The 23,759-nt window shown below is 33.8% G+C and overlaps 1 protein-coding gene across 4 annotated transcripts in view; it reads right to left on the reverse strand.

The window, feature by feature from the left end:
* The window catches only part of KCNH7 (potassium voltage-gated channel subfamily H member 7), a 476,848-nt gene that overhangs the window by 49,687 nt on the left and 403,402 nt on the right, over window positions 1–23,759 (reverse strand). For 3 of the 4 annotated variants that reach the window (XM_019022597.4, XM_055379105.2, XM_055379104.2), the window contains one exon: window positions 13,540–13,739. In XM_019022597.4, the coding sequence (XP_018878142.1) occupies window positions 13,540–13,739 (200 nt within the window). Of the gene's footprint in view, window positions 1–13,412; window positions 13,740–23,759 lie in introns of those variants that run through there. The other variant, XM_019022598.4, reaches the window with a different exon arrangement.

The following is a 23,759-nucleotide window of genomic DNA, read 5'->3' on the forward strand; positions in this document are numbered from 1 at the left end:
TAAAATATCTAGAAATACAGCTTTCAAGGAGGTGAAAGCTGTCTACAATAAGAATTACAAAATACTGCTGGAAGAAATGGGAGACGACACAACAAATTTGAAAAACATTTCATGCTCATGGATAGGAAGTATAAATATTGTTAAAATGACCACACGGCCCAAAGCAATGTACAGATTCAATGCCATTCCTGTCAATGTACCAAAGTCACTTTTCACAGAATTAGAAAAAATTATTCTAAAATCATATGAAACCAGAAATACTCCTGAATTGCCAAAGGAATTTGAGGCAAAAAGAACAAAGCTGGAGGCATCACACTACCCAACTTCAAACTATACTACAAGGTTACAGTAACCAAAACAATGTGGAACTGGTACAAAAACAAACATAGGCTAATGGAATAGCATAGAGAAACCAGAAATAAAGCCACACACGTACAGCCACCTGATTTTCAACAAAGCTGACAATAACAAACAATGAGGAAAAGATTCTTTATTCAATAAATGATGTTTGGATAACTGGCTAGCCATATGCAGAAGATTGAAACTGGACCCTTATGTTTTTCCATCAACAAAAATTAGCTCAAGATGGATTAAAGACTTAAATACAAGACCTAAAAACAATAAAAACTCTAGAAGAAAGCCTATGAAATGACATTCCAGGCCATATCATTACCAATACCTCTTCAACCTTGGCAAAAAGTTTATGACTAAATCCCCAAAAGCAATTGCAACCAAAACCACAATTGAGAAGTGGAACCTAATTAAATGAAAGAGATTCTGCACAGCAAAAGAAACTACCAACAGAGTAAACAGACAACCTACAGAATGGGAGAAAATATTTGCACACTGTGCATCTGATAAAGATCCAATAACCAGAATCCATAAGGAACTTAAGCAAACCAACAAGCAAAAATCAAAGAACTCCAATAAAAAGTGGGCAAAGGACATGAACAGATACTTCTCAAAAAAAGGCATACCAGTGGCCAAGAAACATATGAAAAAATGTTTATCATCAATAATTATCAGAGAAATGCAAATCACAACTCCAATGAGATACCATCTCACACCAGTCAGAATGGCTAGTATTAAAAAATCTGAAAACAATAGATATTGGTGAGGTTGTGGAGAAGATTGAACACTTGTACACTGCTGGTGGAAAATGTAAATTAGTTAAGTCACTGTGGAAAGCAATGTAGAGATTTCTCAAAGAACTTAAAAGAGAACTATTCCATTCAACCCAGCAGTCCCACTGTTGGGCAAATACTCAAAGGAAATTAAATTATTCTACCAAAAGGACACATGCACTTGTATGTTTATTGCAGAACTATTCAAAGTAGCAAAGACATGAAACCAACCAATACAAGATGCCTATCAACGGTGGACTGGATAAAGAAAATGTGGCACATATATGCAATGGAATACTATGCAACCATAAAAAAGAATGAAATTATGTCCTTTGCAGCAACATGGGTGCAGCTGGAAGCCATTATTCTAAACAAACTAATGCAGGAACAGGAAACCAAATACTACATGTTCTCACTTATAAGTGGCAGCTAGACATTGAATACACATGGACATAAAGATGGGAACAATAGACATTGAGGACTGCTTGAGGAGGGAGGGTGAAAAGGAAGAGTGGTAAGAAAGGGTACCACTGGGCACTATGTTCACTACCTTGGGATCATTTGTACACCAAGCCTCAGTGACACACAATTTACCTATGTAACAAACCTGCATAGGTACCCCCAAACCTAAAATAAAAGTGGAAGAAAGAAAAAATTTAAAAATAATTACAAAAATCTATGATCAAGTAGGATTCATTTCCTGAGTGCAAGGATATTATAGTAGTATTAGTCTTAACACTTCTTTAATTAAATCAACTATTAAGATATTTATTAAAATAATAATTTTATTATTTTTAATTAAATTTTTAAAATTAAAATCAACTTTTTTTCAAAATTATTTTGGAAATTCTAGTGAACCAAAAACACCCCAATAAGTAGTTGCTATTAAAAACAGAAAATGAATTTATCTCTTCTTGCTGCTGATATGATTGTATGCTTAGAACATCCAATATTAAATCCTCAAGAGGACCACCTACCATTCAAACAGACCAGAACAAACCAAATTAAATCAAACTACAAAGTACTATCAGAATGAGGTCATATTGAACCAAACCAAAAAGAAGTCCTTCAGAATTTGTTAAAGAAAAATAAATTAACCCAAAACTTGGTTACAGAGAAAACAAATTAAACCAAACAAAAACAAATTCTATCAGAATTTGCTAAATTGGCTGGATAGAAGATAAATAGTTTTATTCTTTATTATCTATAAGCAGGTCAAAATGGAAATGCTTAATATATTTTATTTGACTCACTATGCTACATAAAATTAATAAAGATATTTCACAATAAAGGTAAAACTTTTTAAGAAGAAAATGATAAAATCTTATTGAACTGGATTTTGTTTTTTAAGATATAAACCAGTGATTCTCAACTTTGTCTACGTATTAGATTTATAAAAATACTGGCACAGACTTTAAGCAATTCTTACTTAACTATTATAAAATATTTCAGACGATTTTAATGTGCAGCATGGATGACAACTTAATATTTAAATACCAAAGTTATATTTAAATAAGAGTTAGAGTAGATCTACAATCTGTTTTCTATATTTCCCAAGAAATAACAGAGAATAAAAATGGCTAGCTACTGACAAACATTAGTGACCTGCTCCTGGCAAACACAGTAAGGGCACTTATTAGTGGAATAGTTCCCATTTATGGAGTATTTTTAGCAGAATGTATCTAGATAATCATCTATGACAGGCCAATCTTTCATTAATAGAACATGACTTTCTGGAAAATGTCATATAAGCTGTGTAATGTCCAGAATATAAAATGTAACTGTTTAATGACCGAAAGAGATTCTGTTTAAGTGTTGTATAACCACATATATCATTTACAGTCCTCGTACGTTAAATCTGAGCCAGAACTCATGCTAATATGGCAAGGAAGATCTCCGTGCCTATGCTCATAATTCCTAAATCCTTGAAATTATTAGTAAATCTTGATAGTGGCTATGATTTCTTACTCTTGGGAGCCATATTTAACAATCTGATCTTTGGTTTATTTCAAAAGCCTAACATGAAGTAAGTTGTAACTGAATTTAAAAAGTCATATATTTTTTATGGAAGAATAAAGGTTCTTAAATAGCCAGGAGAAATGAGCAAAATAAGATTAGTAAGTGTCCACCTACCTTATCAGATATTAAAATATTATATAAAACTGCTAAACACAAACCATTTTTTTTGTTTTTTTTTAAGATGGAGTCTTGCTCTTGTCCCCCAGGGTGGAGTGCAATGGCATGATTTGGCTCACCTTAATCTCCAACTCCTGGCTTCAGGACATTCTCCTGCCTCAGCCTCCCAGATAGCTGGGATTGCAGGCACCTGCCACCACGACCAGCTAATTTTTGTATTTTTAGTACATGGGGTTTCACCACGTTGGCCAGGCTAGTCTCGAACTCCTGACCTCAGGTGATCCACCCGCTTTGGCCTCCCAAAGTGCTGGAATTACAGGCGTGAGCCACTGTGCCCGGCCAAACCATTCTTATACTACACTGAGTGGACAAATAGAGCAGACTTTAGAGTCTACATATGTATCCCAATTATACCCAATGATGTAATGTGTAACACAGGTGTTATTTTAATTAAATGAAAAAAGAATGGCTTATTTAATAAATTCTACCACGACTATTTTCTATTCATGTGAAGAAAATCATTTACAAAACTAGATTTCAAACAGATTGTGGAGTTTTCTTTCTAATCATATACCAAATCGTATAAAAAAATTTAGGAAATTACTCATATATTCCAAAAGTTTAGTAGGGCCTTTTTAAAACAGGAAAGGATCTATGAACTATAAAATAAAAGTTGACCAATTAGATAATATTAAAAAAAATACAGCAATGTTAAGGACTATTTTGGATACAAAATAGTCCTTAAACAAACCAACATATTGAAAAGATATTAGGATCAAATTACAATATAAAAAGCATTAATATCTACAAAGAGTTCTTATAAAATAAAATAATACGGAAAAAATAATTGAAAATACACAAAAAATGCTACGAATGGGCAATTCATAGAATAAAAAAGCCAAATAATATGTGTGTATGTATATATGAATGAATGAAAAAGGTGCTTACATTTAACAGTATTCAGAAAATGTCATTAGAGTAAAAACAAACTTTCATATATCCATTAAACTGGCAAAAATTAAAAAGAACCATAACACCCAGCGCTAGTAAAGGGAAGGGGGAAAAGTACCAACATTGTTGATAGAAATGTAAATTGTTAAGCATTTTTGGAATGTAATCTTACATTCTTAATAGCTATTAAAATTAAAATTACATATAATCTTTAACTCAAAAATCCCTTATCTGAGAATCTACCCATAACTATAAAAGTATAAGTAAGGGAAATATATGTAAGTGGGTTTATTGCAGTATTGTTTGAAGTGGCATGAAATTAGAAGTCAAATGAATGCCCAGCAATGAAGCCATTAATATAAGAGAAGAAACCATTAGTATAAGTATAATATGTAGTTATATATTATTATATTATGCATTATATAGTTATAGTATATAAAATAAACTACTATGGAATGTACATGCCATTAAAAGGAATGAATTAGTTGTATTAGCCAAGTTGGAGATATTTTCACAAGATATTAAGGGAGAAACATGGACTGCACATAATTAAATGTTTTTTTAGATTAAATTATGCAACTATATGTGTATGTAAATATGTATATATATGTCTGTATACATGCAAATATAAGTATAATTATATTAGCATATTAAAAGGTATGGAAGTTTACACACATAGGTAATAGATAATGGGATGAGTAAAGTATAAAAATTGAAGTATAAAAAAATCTTTAAAATGTTGCATTTAAAAAATCCCTTTCATAAAAAAGTAGAGATTTGCAATTTTATTTAAGTAAAATTTGTGTATATGAGAAGGCAAATAACTTTTTATCTAAGGAATGCAAGTCCCTTTAAATTATGAGGCCTATAGAGGTAATGACATGTGAGAGCAGTCATGTCTTACTCCCTACCTTAAGCTAAGTAATCCACCTGCTATCCAGACTCTAGAGTCCCACCAATTGATAGAAATTGACCTAACAATGCTATATGCTGGATACCATAAATCATGCCATATATTTAACAATGTATAGCTAATCACTAACCAATGCTATTTCTGTAAACCAATGAGAGTTCCTGACAAACAGCTTTTCTATTTGCCCACTCTCCTGATTTGTCCTTTTTTAAAAAACAAAAAACAAAAAACAAAAAAACAGCAAAACAAAACCAAAAAACCTTTGAGCCTCTGCTTTGTTCTCTGGAGCATTTCCCAGTGTTTCCCAGCTGCAAATCCTCAACCTTGGTCTAAATAAACTCTCTCTATAAATTTTGCTTCAGTTTCTTTCTTTAGATTGACATATCTATGAAATGCACCAGCACAGAAGATGCTTCCCAATTTAAAAACAAATTCTTATCAGGCTATGATAAGTCTGTAAGAGAAAAAAATGTATGTATATGATATGCCACAAGTATGGTTGCAAGGTGATGTTACATTAGGGTGTTGTCTCTAAGTGAAAAGATATAAAGTACTTTTTAATCACTGTAAAACAAATTATTTTACTGTTTGATAATTTACAGTGATTCTATACTTTAATTTGAAAAAAGTTAGGTCTTCCTAATGTTTCCTTTAACTTTGCTTCAGTGATTGGTTAAGATATTTTTTCTCTTTAAGAATCGCCAATATAAAAGCCGTAAACTTATGAGAACCAATCATTAATGTTTAATAACAATTTTTTAAAACAAATTTATAAATCTCAATTCTGTATGCTAAGACGGGTGAGAATGAAAGGAAAGGGAATAAAGCAAGGTGCAGATTTAAACTTCCGTTTAATGTTATTCTCATATTTAGAAAGCATGGGATATAAATGTTATGTAACCTAGTCCTTTTCTTCATTCTGACCACTGTCTACATGCTTCCACTCTGCTTTTACTCCAAGAATGTCTTCACCCATGATTTCTCTAGGCCAGCCTATATATTTTTGTTTGTCTTTTAGAAGTCCGGCTTGTAAAATTTTGCACCATGTAGCTGTTTTTCTGGCATTATACTCTCCTTTGTTCTTTAGATATCTAGTCAAAGGGAATTGCTTTATTATAATACTCTGACCTCAGTGTGGTGTTGCCTGCTATTAAATATTAAGAATAGCTCATAGGCTGGGCGTAGTGGCTCACGCCTGTAATCCCACCACTTTGGGAGTCCAAGGAGGGCGGATCACAAGGTCAGGAGTTCGTATGGTGAAACTCCGTCTCTACTAAAAATACAAAAATTAGCCCAGCATCATGGTGGGCGCCTGTAGTACCAGCTACTGGGGAGGCTGAGACAGGAGAATCGCTTCAACCCAGGAGGTGGAAGTTGCAGTGAGCTGAGATCTTGCCACTGCACTCCATCCTGAGCAACAGTGTGAGACTCCGTCTCTAGAAAAAAAAAAAAAAAAGAATAGCTCATAGACAAAACAGATAAAATCATAGTTAGGCTCTGGGCTAAATCCCTATCTTGGAAAACACATTTTCCTAGCACTCACACCTTGCAATTCACCGCACAGAATCAGATGATAGCTTGAGATTCACCTCTATGATCCAAATAAAATAATTTCGCCTTTGTGGAGAGTGAGTCTTTGGCTTATTTTCCCACTATGGTAGGTTTTCCTAACCACAGACATGTTTTAGCTTTGTGTGGGTTGCACAGCATACTGATCTAAGAAGATTAACAGAAGAGAGGGAAGAATGAATGACAGCATATATGGAAATGATTCAGCATAGCTCTGGAGTGTTAAAAATGCATCATCAGAGGTGATGCCCCCTACCCAACCCAATAAAGAAAGCTCTTATGAGATGGTCCCTAAGGTGAACGTAGAGTTCTGCTGGGGGTGGCTCACCTGGATAATAGGACCCCAAGATGCAAAGTAAAGGAGATTTCTTTTTAGGTATATCTGGCATGAAACGTAATGATTATGTATTTTTTCCATCCGCACTCATCCACATGGATTGCAATATGTCTAAACTGAGAAAAACAATTAAAATATATCTAAATTTCTTGAGCTATTGCTGCTTTAAGGCTATATGATAATTTGGGCTAAGATGAACTACATCTGAATGTTTTCACTTTTAAAAAAACAATGATTATGAAATATGACATATTGGGTGGACCATTTTCATATCCATTTATAACATCAATCCCAGTCCACTGGATATGTCTTCTACTAAAGAAAATATAGGACTTTTATTTTGGAAAAAAAATTGTGGATGCTTTGATTCCATTAGGTTTAAGAAATGCTGAGTTATTCTAGCATTTGAATGAAAAGAGACTTAAAATCATATTTCCAAAGAATCTGTTATAACTGAACTTTGATGATCTCTATTTTTTTATTAATGGCTTCACCTGTGTTGATTATCAAGTGATCTGAAACTGAATTGAGTTGAATTATTCCTATGCTCCTACCAGTCCAAAGTTTTTTGAAACACATCATACCCTTCAGCACAAGAAATTCCACTCTACAGTTCTATTCAAATAGGAATATTATTTTAAGAATTTCAAAAAACGATTTGAGACATCATTCCCACTTTCTAACTACTGTAAGAGTAACATTATTAATAAATGGAGAAACTGAAGCATCAAAGTAGGTTCACCTCAGTGTAATGTTTCTGTAGACTTTTTGTAATATGGAAAGCTCTAGGGCATACTGTCATTATTTTTCTTGACTTAAGATGGGCTAAAGGTCAGATCCTACCACAAAGTGAGTGAAGAACTCACTTTGCATAGAAGCAGCATCATTCCAACTGTAAATAAGTCCTCCTTGATGATGGTTGGAGACCAGGATGAAGTGACCATCATCACTTGTGCAAGATGAACATGTACCATTTGTGACCTGAAAACATTAGATGCCTGTCTTAAGCTTGACATTGTTCATGTCAGCGGGCTCCAGATGGTGTTTTCTTGTTCTTTGTGATATTTTGAAGAACTGTATGGTAAGTAGCCTTGGTGTAAAATAGGAAAGGCAAGTGAACTTTGCCTTTTAAAAGCACCTGCTGTTCAGAGGCTGGCTACAGTAGGTGATCATGAGTGATAAATTTGTGTGTTCATAGTAGTAGACTTCTTACCAGTGTGAAATTTTAGTACATTCCCAGTTTCTGCAGAGCCAGGCAATTCCTGTCAACTAATCTACATGCAGATGACAACACCTTTTCAAGTGCATTGTGCAAAACTATTATTTTAATTCAACTCCTAAATGGTAACTAGGTATTTATAGAAAGCCAAAAGGTGTTGCCAGTCCTGCGGGTCATTATCATTTAAATGTAGGTTTTGGCCAATCTTTATACCCCCTTTTAAATGCATGGAGGATTATCTGGATATGAGGGCATCATATTTCTGAAATTTTATTATAGCTGTCTGATACACATATCAGTCTAGGTCATGGACTGTATTTATCAACTTCAGTAGATAAAAAATCATTAGAAAAAAGTAAGGGAGATGAAAGCTATACAGTGAAGGCAAGCCACGCTACTTTGCAAATTTTGCTTTTACATTTCTGATGGGGTATATTATCACAAGAATTGTTTTCATCGGAGTTGCTGAATTGAACATAACTGAAAGAGTTCACCATTATACTTCGCTATGATGTATCAAAACACTCCACAATCTAAATATAAAGGTCTGGCCCAGATGAAGTCTTTTAAATAAGTTTAGAGAATGAGTGTAACAAAGTTTCTGATGGAGTAGGATTAGACTGTAGATGCAGAGATAAGCTCTGTGTTAATAGTGGAGACTACTCTGACAAATCATAGAGAAACTAAAAGAGTTGTGAAGGTAAAGAAAGTCAAGTTTTCATTAAAATGTTCCTTGGAAGTCACATCAGCCCCAAGCAATATAAATTTATATTAAACAGTATATCATTCTTTATTATTCTCTGTTCCACTTTTGACTGGCTTTGTTCATAGGGTCCATTACAGGTCTATGCTGTGTCACTCAGCATCTCACTATGATCCTAAGATTTTTTTAGCTTATTAAGCTAACTCGATTAAAAGCTCCAAAAGCTCTCCCTGTCTTGAGCTACACTTCTATCTTTCACTTCCTCCTTTCTCAGGATTCATCTAGTCTCTGCTTAACCTAGGAAACTGAACGATGCAATGGAAGTGCTATCAAGTTCCCTTCTAAACCTGCAAGCTAATACCTTCACCCCTCCTCTTTTCTTTCCTGCCTGTCTTTAAGAAAAACTTACCTATCCCCTATCCACCCAGCTGAGAGTTTATACCTCTTCCTAGGCTCTTATTCCAACTACTTTCTACGTCTGTCTCTCAAAATTTCCTCCATTAATGTCCCAGGCTAAAAAAAAAAAAAAAAAAAAAAAAAAAAAGCAACTATTCCCTTTTCTTACTAAAATAAATGAAAACTGTTTCTGGATTACCTGAGTTGGGGGATAGGCAGCAAATAGGTTAGAATTGCCATCCTCAAGCAGAAAAGCTCCCATAATAACGTTTCTGCACATTTAGCATATTTGAGTTCTAGTGCTTTAAAAATATTGGAAAACAACAAGTTTAATGAAATTGCAGAGAGGTTAAGTGGTTAAGTGACTTGTCCAAGAGTAGTGGCAGACTGAGAGTTAGTTTTTAGGTCTTCTGAATCCCTATTCTGCATTTTTTATATTATTTGGGCATTATTTGGTGGGGGAGGAGGTGCTATTTTCAGGTAAGGAGTAAATTCTCCATTAAATGCTCATACAGGCATTTTTTCCATGCAATTATAATATGAAATTTAGGAGTAGCCTCTGCCCTAAATAGTTAATTTCTCTTCATCCAGAAAGATATATGGGCCATGGTCACTGGAGTCCTTCATTCAAGCCAGGCTCCTGTGTGTGACGTGAGGCCACTTGATTCTACGCTGATATGAAAGATGATTTTCATTACAGTGGTAGTGTTGTAACTAAAACAGTGTTAGGTAACCTCAGAAAGTTTCAGAGTAGATCAGAAGACAGCTTTGATTTGGAGAAATTCATTGAGATGCTATCAGTCCTACTCTGAAAAAAAATCTCTCTTCACTCCTAACTAAAAATGTTGGAGGTAGAGGGAAGAGAGTTTTCCAGAATTAACTTCTGCACATCTTTCAAATACTTTTTGCTATTCCTAATATGAGATCATACTCAAAAAAACACGATCTAGGCCAGGCAGGGTGGCTCTCGCTTGTAATCCCAGCACTTTGGGAGGCCAAGGCGGCAGATCACTTGAGATCAGGAGGCCGAGACCATCCTGGCCAACATGGTGAAAGCCTATCTCTACTAAAAATACAAAAATTAGCCAGGCATGGTGGCATGTGCCTCTAATCCCAGCTACTCAGGAGGCTGAGGCAGGAGAATTGCTTGAACCCAGGAGGTGGAGGTTGCAGTGAGCCTAGATGGCACTGCTGCACTCTAGTCTGGGAAATAGAGCAAGACTCCATCTCAAAAACAAAACAAAAACAAAAACAAAAACAATACAAAACAAAACAAAACACCATGATTCTTTCACTGGCTTCATTATTCTGGCCCATTTCCTTTTGTACTCTGAACCATTTGGCTCAATTAAAAGGGAGTCCATACTTGTTCCCACAGTGCTTTAAGTTTTGAAACATTCTGGCAATAGCTTTTACACAAAAAGCAAAAGATGCAGGGATTAAAGGATATGGCCACACTTTTTAGGTCAATTATATCTTATTTTTTTGTGGTCTATCAAACAATCGAATGGTTTTGTTCGTAAAAATAATTTTAGGTCAATTAATACAGTGTGATTGAATATCTCGTACTTCATTTGGACATGGTTGAACAGTGAAAATGACCTGAAATGTTTCGTGAGAAATTATATTTAAGGTTATACGTAAAATATCATGGAATGCTGATGCAAAATACAAGTTTAATGTGCTTTTATGTGTGACGATACATAAATTTGAATGATTTTAAACTGCGATTAAATTACAATTTAGTTGACAATACACAGGGATTTTAAGTGTGGTTTTGGAGGTAAAAAAATCCATTTTAGTTTTTTTTTAAACTCTCAATAGTCTAAGGCTACAGTTGCTTTTTCTCTAATCAACTTTGTTTCATAAGAAGTGCTTAACAAGTAAGCATCTTCCATTTGCTGAGTGTTCAGAGTTATCTTGCAGTTTGCTTACTCACTTTGCAGTCACAAAATGAGAAATGTAGACACTGTACACAAACAAGAAGTCCGTGCAAAGTCAAGCTCTCAAAACCACATGCAAGACTCAGCGGCACATGGTTTAGAGCTCACACACTCCAGGACGATGTAATACAGGCATGCAGATGAGAGGAAAGAAAAGCACCTACATCATGAATATAGAAGATAATGAAAGAGAATGACATTTTATTTATGACAATTATCTAATGCAAACCGTATACCCATAGCCTTTACCAGAGTCGGGATAGGGGCAGAGAAGTGAATTTTTATGGGGACTGGGAAATTGTATATAAATATTGTTAGAGGTCAAGTCGTTGTTAACGTTAAGGATTTCTATTCTGTACTCGGCCTCTTCCAGGTTATCTTCCCCAGTTTCTTGCTTTGTATTTCCTCAGCTACATCATGCAAAAAAGATCAGAACTAACACTGGAAATCATTTAACAAGCTCTAAACCTGACAGATAACAAGGGTGTTCTCCACAATTTACACGAGAATTAAATTGGATATAAATACCTCCTGTTCTTACCGGTGGGTGTTGTGATTCCATTTATTAAGGTGTGAAGCAGACAGGAAAGAGATAAATCTTTCATAAGTACATTGTAAATAGGCAAGTGGTATATAAACCATATTCATAGGTAATAGAGTCAAACAATGAAAGGTAAATAGTTGTCACAAAATAGACTTTATCACAAAAAAATGGTCACAAAACTAGAGTTACATGGAGGGGGATAAAATAATTGCTTTGCTACTGTTTTTGAAATAATCTGGCAGTATGGAGCAACAAAAAATGAGTGACATGTTTTGCTTAAGAATTCTTGACACTGCTTCAGCCAACCCAGCAGCAGAGAGTCCCCAAAAGATTTTGAATGCTGATACCTTTGTTAAACAATAATAGTGATGGAAATATAGAAAAGTGATCTCTTTCTTGTGAGATTAAAGTGTTCCTTTGGGGGATCAATTTACAAAAGAATTTTTCACAAGGAACTTTGGAATGATTAGAAATGACTCATGGAGTTTTGTGTGAAAAGTGCTCATTTGATTAGCTCTTCAAATTAACATTTTTGTCACGGCATATCCTTCTCAATCAAATACATCACACACAGCTATGATAAACTTATCCATATATAAATATTACTTTCTAATTGGGCAATATTTGCAGTGCTTTCTGAACCATTCCTGCTAATTTTGAACCCTTCTTTCTCCATTAGAATATTACTGATCAAGCAGAAAGTACGAATTTAAATTGTACAGGCTCACTTACACAAAAATTGTTTCATGAAATTGACATAATTAAATGTGAGTGCTTTTATTTTCTTAGAAATTCTTAGAAACAGGGTCCTTGCCCAGTGGAGGAGTAGCCATATGGGAAGCCACCATATTTTTATTCTTTTTTTTTCTGGTGCTCTACGATATGTCATAGAATTTGGATTTGTTGTATAATTTATTTAGCAATCAGCCTTTAGAGCCAAATTGCAAGGTAAAAGAATTTGGGCAATTCTCCTAATAATAAAAAGAGGTCTTTGGGCCACATTAATATTATTAATAGTGTTGATTTTTGAGCAGTGATACAGGAAGGGAGGTTATGAGATTGTTGATGCTGAATTTGCTTAAAAGGTGAAGGAAAAATATGAAGGGATCCATATTTCCCCTTGAAAGGAAAGACGCATTAAACCAGGTACAGTAAAAGGGCACAGCGTAGATTGTTTGAAATATAGAAAAAAAATTCTTAAAAGTGTGAAACTTCCTATCATAAAGTGCTTATGTATACTTAAGCTTCCTGACCTCTCCTATAAGTTTTCAATTTCCTGTCTTTTAAAGTGTGTTAACCTGGGATCTCTGTTTGGGGGCATCATAATTATTACTGTTTACTTGCCAAATGTTATTGCAACTGGATTCAACTATTTTTTGGGGGTGTTGGCAATGAGGCCATGCAGTAAAAACCCAAGTCCCAGCTAAAGCAATGCTCTCTCTCACCAGAAGTGGGAACTCTACTACACACAGTTATATCAGTTTGCATCATGTTATAATGCCTTTGCCACACAGTATAACTAGATATAGCACCATGCAATGCCATGAATTGAGAATGAGAGACTATCTCCAGGGGAGAAAATACACATCCGAGAGGAGAAAACAAAAGCAAGGGGTTCAAAGCTGGTGATTCTGGCTTTTATTCCATTTTGGCTATCACTATAATGCCTGCGGCACTTTCATTTTGGAAAACAGACATACATACCATGTTCATGTCAATGCCATTGGTGTAAGTCCATGCGTGCTGGAAATATTCTTCAAGACGTTGCCTCAGAGGGTTGGGGATTTGGTGAAAGCGAATGAACTCTTTTACTCGCAGCATCTGCATGTGGTACCTGGCAGTTCCCGAGTATAGTCTTTGGATAATTGCAGATACATTCCCAAAAATGCTTGCATACATTAGTGCTGGATTGGATAAAAAACAAAGTTATCGGGGAAACTGCACATAGGTGTGTTATATATTGTTAGAGTATCAAGCATGTGGATTTTGATTATCTCAATCTAGTTGGGATTTACCATTGGATCACGGGGAAAAAAAGAAGTTAAACTAAAACTGCTTTACATTTCATAATTTTAGTGATAAAGCTGGAGAGGGAAAGTATCCAAATTCATCATGGATTCTAAATGAAAGTGAAAACTCAGATTGTTTATTATATCAGCTTGTGGCTGGGAGCACTGACTAGGGAGAAAATGCATTTGAAATAAACCCTTTCACTTGAAAAAGAAGGCATGTCATGGCTCACCATAAATACATTTTCTTGAAAAAAATATGAGGCAAAAGCATCTTTTAGGGATTTAAAAACCCTTTTTGAATTGGAGTTAACACATTAGTTTTAAATTGTGACTTATTTCTGCCTTTCAGCCTCAAATCTAACCTTGTAGAATAAAAATCTATTATTAAATTTGAGATTATTTTGAATACATCAGGTTTGTTAAGGGATAACAAATTCTTTTAAGAAACCAGTTTCCTTAGAGTGTTAATTTGTATACAGTTTTTATCCTATTCCAATTCATTTTCACAGTATTTTTGCATAAGAAACATATCTCTGGCTTAGAAAATTCACATAGCTTTATTTTTGTAGGGAAAAAATAGAACACATTTTTGTTCTTTCATCTGTGGGAAGAAACCACTATGAGATCCCTTGCAACATAATCAGCATTTAGGTAGAATATCTGTATTGGCGCTTCTTACACTAAATCTTCATGATTTAAAATAAGCTCTTTAAGCACTTTCTCTCTTTTTTATATTTGTATTTATTTCTAATAATTCTAAAAATAAATGCTATTCTCTGTACAGAAAGTCACATCACGATATATATTCTGAATATTGATCTTTGGGCATCTATCAGAAACTGAGAGATATGGTAACATATGTTTAAATCACTGGAATAGCTATATACCAGGGTGGGGAAAGAAGCAACAAGAATTTGAAGTGTTTAATTAAAGTAAATTCAAACAACACATTTTTTTCCCTCAAACAAATTTTATAAACAATTGCTCCTATAATCCACTTAATCATTTTCAAAGTAAGCTTTGGCCAGATTCTGGCCATGTTTTAAACTAATATGTTTTCCTGGGCACTTGCTTGCTTTTCCATCTTACCTTGTTTGCTTATCTTGTAATGATTGGTTATCAAGATCCTTATGTACCATAGATATCCCAAGTAAGAGAAAGTCCCAGGGAAAGCAGTGACCCCTTGTTTTTATCTATTTAAGGGGATGAAAGTTGGGGAGATGTGGTGGTTAATTTTATATCAACTTGACTGGGCCACAGTGTGCCTGGATATTTGGTTACACAAATATTCTGGGTGTGTCTGTAAGGGGTTTGCAGAGGAGATTAGCATTTGGTTCAGTAAACAAGTAAAGCAGATTGTCCTCCCCACTGTGGGTGGGCTGCATCCAACTCATTGAAGGCCTGAATAGAAGAAAAAGGGGAAGTAAAGGAGAATGAACTCTGTGCTTGACTGTCTGAGCGGGAATATCAGTCTACTCCAGCCTTTGGACTTGGGCTCCGACTCAGACTGAAAATACATCATGGGCTCTCCGTGGTCTAGACCCAGTTACTGAGTACAGATCTTGAGACTTTTCAGCCTCTATAACTGTGCGAGCCAATTTCTTCGAATAAATCTCTTTATATCTTTATCTATATTCAAACATATATGTCTATCTAGTATCTACCTATCTTTTGGTTCTGCTTCTCTGGACTTCCAGACTAATACAGGAGATCTCTAGTGAGGCTGAATTGGCATGTATAAGAGACATTAATTCTCTGTAAGGTAGAGCAGATGTTTAGATTGTATCTTCTACATGACGAAAAGGTGAGCCTAAATTGTTTTTGAGTAAATGAATCATTCTTTAAAAAGAGAATTAACAATATTTGCCAGAAATTGATTCCTGTGATCCAAGGAGATTCATGTGAAAAATACATTTTACTCATCCTAAATGTAGTGGGGAAACAATTACGTGTGATGCTATGTTTCCAAAATACCTATCATGTGCTCAGGAAGTAGATTCAGTCAGAGGGCACAAAATCAATGCTATTTGTTTTACCTAAACCACACATGATCAGGAAACACATGTTTTACCTAAACCATCACATGATCAAGAAAGATCAGGAAAAATTCTTATTTATTAAATAGATTTTAGCAAATTAGATGTTATTTGGATGGTAGAGTTTTATCTTTACCATCAAAATTAACCAAAATGTTAGTTTAGGTCATAAACAAGCATTTCCCACTAGCTGTCAAGATGAAACAAAATCTGGATTATAAGTACATAGTTGAATAGATAAGAGACTAATTTATGGTCAGGCGCGGTGGCTCATGCCTGTAATCCCAGCACTTTGGGAGGCCGAGGCAGGTGGATCACCTGAGCTCAGCGGTTTGAGACCAGTCTGGGCAAGATGGCAAAACCCCATCTCTACAACAAATACAAACATTAGCCAGGTATGGTGGTGTGCGCCTGTAGTACCAGCTATTCCGGAAGCTGAGGCATGAGAATTGCTTGATCCAGGGAGGCTCAGGTTGCAGTGAGCCAAGTTTGTGCCACTGCACTCCAGCCTGGGTGACAGAGTGAGACCCTATCTTTAAAAAAAAAAAAAAAAAAGTGACCTGAAATACTTATTTTTAGGAAATTCTGTGATTATGACTTTTAAATTATAATAAAGACATTAATCTTTTTCCTATTTTTTAGGAAGGAAATGGAGCTAGAGGTTGTAAGCTAGAGAGAAGAATAAAATACTTATGTTCTGTACGCATTATTTAGTTGATGCCCAACTGGCAAAAATATCAATCAAAAGCAAGTTGACAGACTATGGATATCTAGGCATCTTTCCTTAACTCAGTATTTTTAGTTTTATAAAATAGGGAGTTCTTTTTTCATCCAAATGGTTTGCTTTAGTTTAGGTATTATAGAAATAAAACAGGGGTCTCTTAAAACTTCCTTCAGCACACCACGCCTTAATTCTGATATGCTGACCATACTAATATATTTGGTTGGTCAGAAGATATTAGCTGAAACATGTTGACAAATACACCTGCATTTCTACTACATAAATTTAAACAACTCTGTAACTTAATAAAATAAATTTTATCGATGTGTAATTTATATGTAAGATGCATCTCTTTTAAGTGTATAGTTCAATTAGTTTTGACAAATGTATACACCCCTGTAAACACGATCATGATATAGAACATTTTCTTCACTCTAAAAGTCTCCTTGTGTTCTTTGGCTGCTTGCAACCACTCACTTCAGACCTTAGACAACCACCGAGCTCCTTTATGTCATTACAGATTAGTTTGCATTTTCTAGGATTTTATATAAGTGGAATTATAATGTACATATTCATTATGTACATTTGTGACTGACTTCTTTTGCTCAACATAATGTTTTTGAGAATCATTCTGTTGTGTGTATCAGTAATTTGTTTCTTTTTTAACTGCTGAATTGATGTGCATCATATGGCTATACCATAGTTTGTTTATCTCTTCTCCTGTTGATGGAAACCTTGCTGTTTCTAGTTTTTGGCTATTATGAATAAAACTGCCATGAACACTTGTATACAAGTCTTTGTGTGGGCTTATATTTTCATTTCCCTTTTAAACACCTAAGAGTGGAATTGCTGAGTTGTGTGGTACATTTAACTTTATAAGAAACTGCCAAACTGTTTTTCAAAGTTGTATCATTTTACATTCTCCCCAGCAATGTATGAAAGTACCATTTGTTCCATATCCTCTCCAACACTTGGTTTTATCAGTCTTTAATTTTAACCATTGTAGTGTGTACATGTAATATCTCATTTGAGTTTTAATGTGCATTTTCCTGATGATTAATGACATCTTTTCATGACTTTATTCATCATTCATAAATATTTTGTGAACTGTCTTTTCAAATACTTCACCCATTTTTAAATTGAGTTGTCTTCTTATTATGGATTTGTAAGAATTATTGATATATTCTGGATATAAGCCCTTTTATGATCTCGGTATTGAAAATATTTTCTTCCAGTCTACCATTTGTCCATTCCTTTTCTTAATGGTGTTTTTTGAAGAGCAGAAGTTATTAATTTTGATGAAATCCAATTTATCAATTTGTATTTTATGATTCAGAGTTAATTTTGTTTGTTTCAGTTTTGGTAATGTGTATAATTCAAATAATTTTTTCATTTGATCTAAATTGTCAAGTTTATTGTTCTTTATAATGTTCTTTTCTTATCCTTTTAATGTCCATAAGACTTGTGTTATTATCTTTCTTTCATACAGGACAGTAACTTATGTTCTCTCTTTTAGTCTAGTCGGATGCTTATCAGTTTGACTGATTTTAAAAATTACTTCCATTAACTTTCTCTCTTGTTTGTTTTCTATTTTTATTGACTTCTGCTCTTATATCTATTATTTCTTTTCTTCCAGTTGTATTAGGTTTTAATTTGCTTGCCTTTTACTAGCTTCTTAAAATACAAGCTTAGATTTTTGATTTTAGATCTCCTTTTTAAATAAAAACCCTTAAAGCTATAGATTTATCACTAAAAAATGCCTTAGGTGCCCTAAACAAATTTTGATACATTTTATTTTCATTTTTATTAAGTTAAAAATAGTTTGTAATTTTCCATGTGATTTCTTCTTTGAACTGTGAGTTATTCGGAATCTATTTCTAAACATTTGGGGACTTTCTAAACATCTATCAGTTTTTTCTCCTACTCCTTGCCCTCTTCCTCCTTCTCCTCTTCTTTGTTTTATTGTTGATTTCTGGTTTCTCTATGGTCAGATAAATACTTTGTATGATTTTAGCATTTTCAAATTTATTGAGACTTGTTTTGTAGCCCAGCATATGGCTTGTCTACTGGTAAATATTCCATACATGCTAGAAAAGAACGTGTATTCTGCTGGTATTTTATAATTGTCAATATGTCAAGTTTAGCTGTTAGTATTATTTAAGTTTTCTATATTTTTATTCATTTGGTCTATTTATTCTATAAAACGCTGAGAGAGGAGTGTTAACATTGCAAACTATAATTATGAATTTGTCTTGTGAATTTGTCAATTTCTCCTTTCAGTTATATCAGTTTTTCCTTCATGTAATTTAAAGTTCTGTAATTGAGTGCATACACATTTAGGATTGCTATATTTGTCTATTTTATCTTTGGTAATAGTACCTGTCCTGAAGTTAATATTGTTACATTGTCTGAAGTTAATACTGTTCCTCAGATTTTCTTATGATTAGGATTTGTATGAACATTCTTTTTAATTTTTTTTACTCTTTATAAGTATGTTTTCTTTAGACAGCATATGGCTGTCTTATTTTTTAAAATGCTTTCTGATAATTTCTCCATTTCAAAGAAAGCATTTAGATCATTTATGTTTAATGCAATTATTGATATATTTGGGTTTAAATATACTATCTTGCTATTTGTTTACTGCATTTCCCTTTTTACTTATTTCCTACAATATTTTACATTTGTTATTTTGTTATTATTTCATTTTGTCTTTCCTGTTGGCTTGTTAGCTATAGTTGTAGGATTTATAACATGCATTTTAAATTGGTCAACATCTACTTTAAATAGCATAATACCATGTCATGAATGATGTAGGAATCTTACAGCAATATATACTTCTATTTCTTCTTCCCACTTTTTGGTACTATCATTGTCATAATTTCTCCTTCTACATACGTTATAAAACCTGCACATTCATTGACATTATTTTTTGCTTTAAGGAGTCAATTATTTTTTAAGACATTTAGAAATGAGGAAAAAGTCTTTTTTTTTTTTTTTTACTCACACTTTTACCGCTTCTAGTTTTTCGTTCCTTTTTGTTGATCCAAATTTTCATCTGGTATAATTTTCTTTCACTTGAAGAACTTTATCATTTCTTGTAGACTGCTCATGAAGAATTATGTCAGGTTTTGTCATTTTTGAAGAGTAGTTTAATTAAACACAGATTCCTATGTTGAGAGATTTTGTTTTTCTTTCAGCAATATAAGGATTTTGTTCCATTGTCTTTTGGCTTTCATTGTTCTAATAAGAAATCTATCAACATTATCTTTTTCCTTTGTATATGATGTGTCTTTTTTTCTCTAGCAGCATTTAATATTTGATTATGATGTGCACCAGTGTATTTTATTCATACTTAACTTGTTTGGGATTCACTGGACTTCTTGGATATGTGGTTTTATAGTTTTCATTAATTTTGGAAAAATTTCTGCCATTATTTTTAAAGTTAAAAATTTCTATTATTAAAAAAAACAGATTTTTTTTTTTTTGCTTGCCTTCATCATCTTTGTAAATTCTGGTTCCATTTTACTTGATTTTTTTTCCTGTTAAGAATCACATTTTTCTGTTTCTTATACTAGCTCTTAAATTTTAAATAGATATTGGGCACTATAAATTTAACCTTCTTCAATGCTTGTAACTTTTTTTTTTGTCTGAAAAAAAGTTAGATGTTCTTGCAGGAGTTAAACCACTTGAGGATCTGCTTGTTCCTTTTGAAGCTTGCTGTTTAAGCTTTTTTGGGGGACAGATTAGCCCTAGTACTACAGCACTATTTTTTTCTGAGATTTCTACCAAATACCCTGGATGTTAATAAGGGTTTTCCTTTCTGCTGGTTGAAATTTGAAAATCTCCCACATCTATGTGAGCTCTGGAAATTGTTTAGCTTATAGTACTTCTGGTATTTCTTTGCTAGGTTTTCGGGAGTTTTACCCCATGCATTTGTGACTTAGTATTCATTAGTAGATTCAAAAGGATACCTATGTAGGTTTCTGGAGCTTTTCTTTTCCATAACTACATCTCCTGTTGCCTGTCTTGCAAATTGCAGCACCTTAGTCTCCATGACCTCTGATCTTGTTTTCTTAACTCTGTAAGACTGCTGGGGTCTGCTTAGGTTATTTCTCCCTTCTGTGTTCACTGTGGTCCAGGAAGTGCCTCCAGGCAAAAAGCCAAGATAACACGTCGCCCATATTGTTTGCTTTCCTTCTTTCAGGGATCAAACTTCCCTATTAATTTTCCAGTGCCTGAAAACAATTGCCTTATATATTTTGTTCAGTTTTCTGTATGTTTGTAATAGAAGGAGAGTAAGGTTTTAGTAACTCCATCATAACTGGAAGCAGAACTCCAGTAACTTTTTTTTTACATGCTACAAAAATAAGAAATTCTCGGCCGGGCGCGGTGGCTCACGCCTGTAATCCCAGCACTTTGGGAGGCCGAGGTGGGCGGATCACGAGGTGAGGAGATCGAGACCACGGTGAAACCCCATCTCTACTAAAAATACAAAAAATTAGCCGGGCGCAGTGGCGGGCGCCTGTAGTCCCAGCTACTCGGGAGGCTGAGGCAGGAGAATGGCGTGAACCCGGGAGGCGGAGCTTGCAGTGAGCCGAGATTGCACCACTGCACTCCAGCCTGGGCGACAGAGCGAGACTCCGTCTCAAAAAAAAAAAAAAAAAAAAAAGAAATTCTCCCAATCAAGATGCTTGTCAAGCAGGTCAGAAATGGAATACATTTGCCTTTATTTTTCTGGTTTATGTGTTTTTAAAAATTAAATATATACATGTTATTTATAATATTTAAGATATAAAATTATGCTATATGTTAGAAAACAGGTATAAATATATGAGCATCACTTATATTTACAATTATTTAATGACTTCACAGTCTTCCTTTTTTTATTTTGAATTATACACGCTTTTAAAATGTATTATCTGGTTACTGTACTCTGTACACAGTCAGCAGTACAAAAACTGTCTTTGCAAATAGCAGCTTTTAAAAATGCGTATAAAAATCTATATGCATTAGATATTTACTATTTGCATTTAATGTTTTATTTTTAGTTTCCTTCAATTATATCGCTATAAGATAGAAGGCTGATTGCCTTGTTTTCTACAACTTGGCTTCAAATTTTTCTTTTAGAATAAAGATTAGAGTTAAACACAGGATGCTGAGAAATTTCAACCTGATAACCACAATAGTTGTAATTAGCACATATACGATCTTTTATCACATTGTTTGTTATTTTATTTTTTTCAGGCTAAAATAAGGCCACTATTGGGTCTGAGGAGTATGTGCATAGATAAAACCATATCATGTTTGAATATAGTTAGATTTAACTGGGAATATCATGTGCATATACACCTATATACATCAAAATGGGTACGTAAATTTCAGTATTCTTATTATTGCCAAATTTCAAGTCTTAATTTTACTCTTTTCCTTATTTATGACATAATATGTCATGGTGCAGTTCTCCAGGAGTACCTATAAAGTATTTCCTGTGTGACATAAAGCTTTACATAATCCCATTTGGATTAAGGTGTATAGAACCAAGTCTTATATTCAAATAAATGATGGTATGTGAAATGTGGGTGTATCTTACTGTAATCAATTTGATTAGAGTGTTTTCTTTTTTCTTGAAAGATACAATTCATCTGCAGAAAACATGTATTATTCTTAATAAATTAATAGAAATAGTCTAGTGCTATATTAAAAAGGAAACAAAGGAAGGAAAGAAGAAAGGAAGGAAGGAAGGACAAAGGAAGAAAATTGCCTAAAATTCCCTGATTGAGGGAATGGAGATCAGGTGTAGAGCAAGTAAAGAACCGAGCTATCTTCAATTTTAAAAAATCCACATGATAAATAGCACTACGTATTTTACTTAATCCTCACAAGTGGTGTGGATTACTGAGTGGTGAACTGGCTAAACTTAAGTGCATTTTTAAAAGTCTTTCTTAAAAATTCTAAGTTTCAAAATACAGGTTCTATTTTCTTAAAAGGATATTTCTGCTATATATGTGTTTAATTAAGATCAATTATTTCCTTGTTTGATACCTATGCCACTAAAGCAGATGACACCTATAAAGTGTTTACTAGTAGCTGTAATTGCAAAATGGTTGGAACTGTGTTTGCTCTGTGTTCTGTCTCTCTGGAATACATATTTCTATTTTATTCTAGGAGATTCAACTTCCATTTCTTTCTGGGTACAATGTTACTTCTGTGTTTGCAGCCTAGACTTGGACTGAATTTGTAGAATGTCTTAATAGTTATTGAAATGTAATGTTATTTGCTTATACAAATGCTACTAAAATAAAAACACTAAAAATATGAAAAGTACATTTTATATAAAGTAGACAATAAACTTGGTGAATTTATTTAAATTTCATTAATAGGGATTTATCTAAGCACATTTTATTATCATGTTGACATTTAAAAATCAACTATCAGGATCTATTTTCAACTTTCTATGCATTCTAAGGATGATGTTCTTTTTGAATCTTTAGAAATAAACCATGCTTAAAATCCAAAATTTTCCTGATTAAAAACCCTCAACAAACTAGGCATTGAAAGATCATACTTCGAAATAATAAAAGCAATCTATTGCAAACCCACAGCCAATATAATGAATGGGAAAAAACTGGAAGCATTCCCATTAAGCAGGAACAACACAAGGATGCCCACTCTCACTACTCCTATTCAACTTAGCACTGGAAGTCCTAGCTAGAACAAGCAGGCAAGAGAAAGAAATAAAAGGCCTCCAAACAGGAAAAGAAGTCAAATTATCTCTCTTTGCTGATAATATAATTCTCTTCCTATAAACAACCAAAAAGATCCTAGAAATGATAAATGTCTTCAGTAAAGTTTCAAGATACAGAATCAATGTGCAAAAATTAGTGGCATTTCATGAACCAATAATGTTCCAAATCAAGAATGCAATCCCATTTACAACAGTCAAAAAATAAAATAGTGGGGAATACATCTAACCAAGGAGGTGAAAGGTCTCTACAAGGAGACCTACAAAACACTGCTGAAAGAAATCATAGATGACACAAACAAATGGACAAACATTCCACGCTCATGAATAAAAAGAGTCAATATTGTTAAAATGTCCATACTCCCCAAAGCAATTTACAGATTCAATGCTATTCCTATCAAACTACCAATGTC

The sequence above is a fragment of the Gorilla gorilla genome, chromosome 11, assembly GCF_029281585.2.
Source record: "Gorilla gorilla gorilla isolate KB3781 chromosome 11, NHGRI_mGorGor1-v2.1_pri, whole genome shotgun sequence".
NCBI classification, from domain to species: domain Eukaryota; kingdom Metazoa; phylum Chordata; class Mammalia; order Primates; family Hominidae; genus Gorilla; species Gorilla gorilla.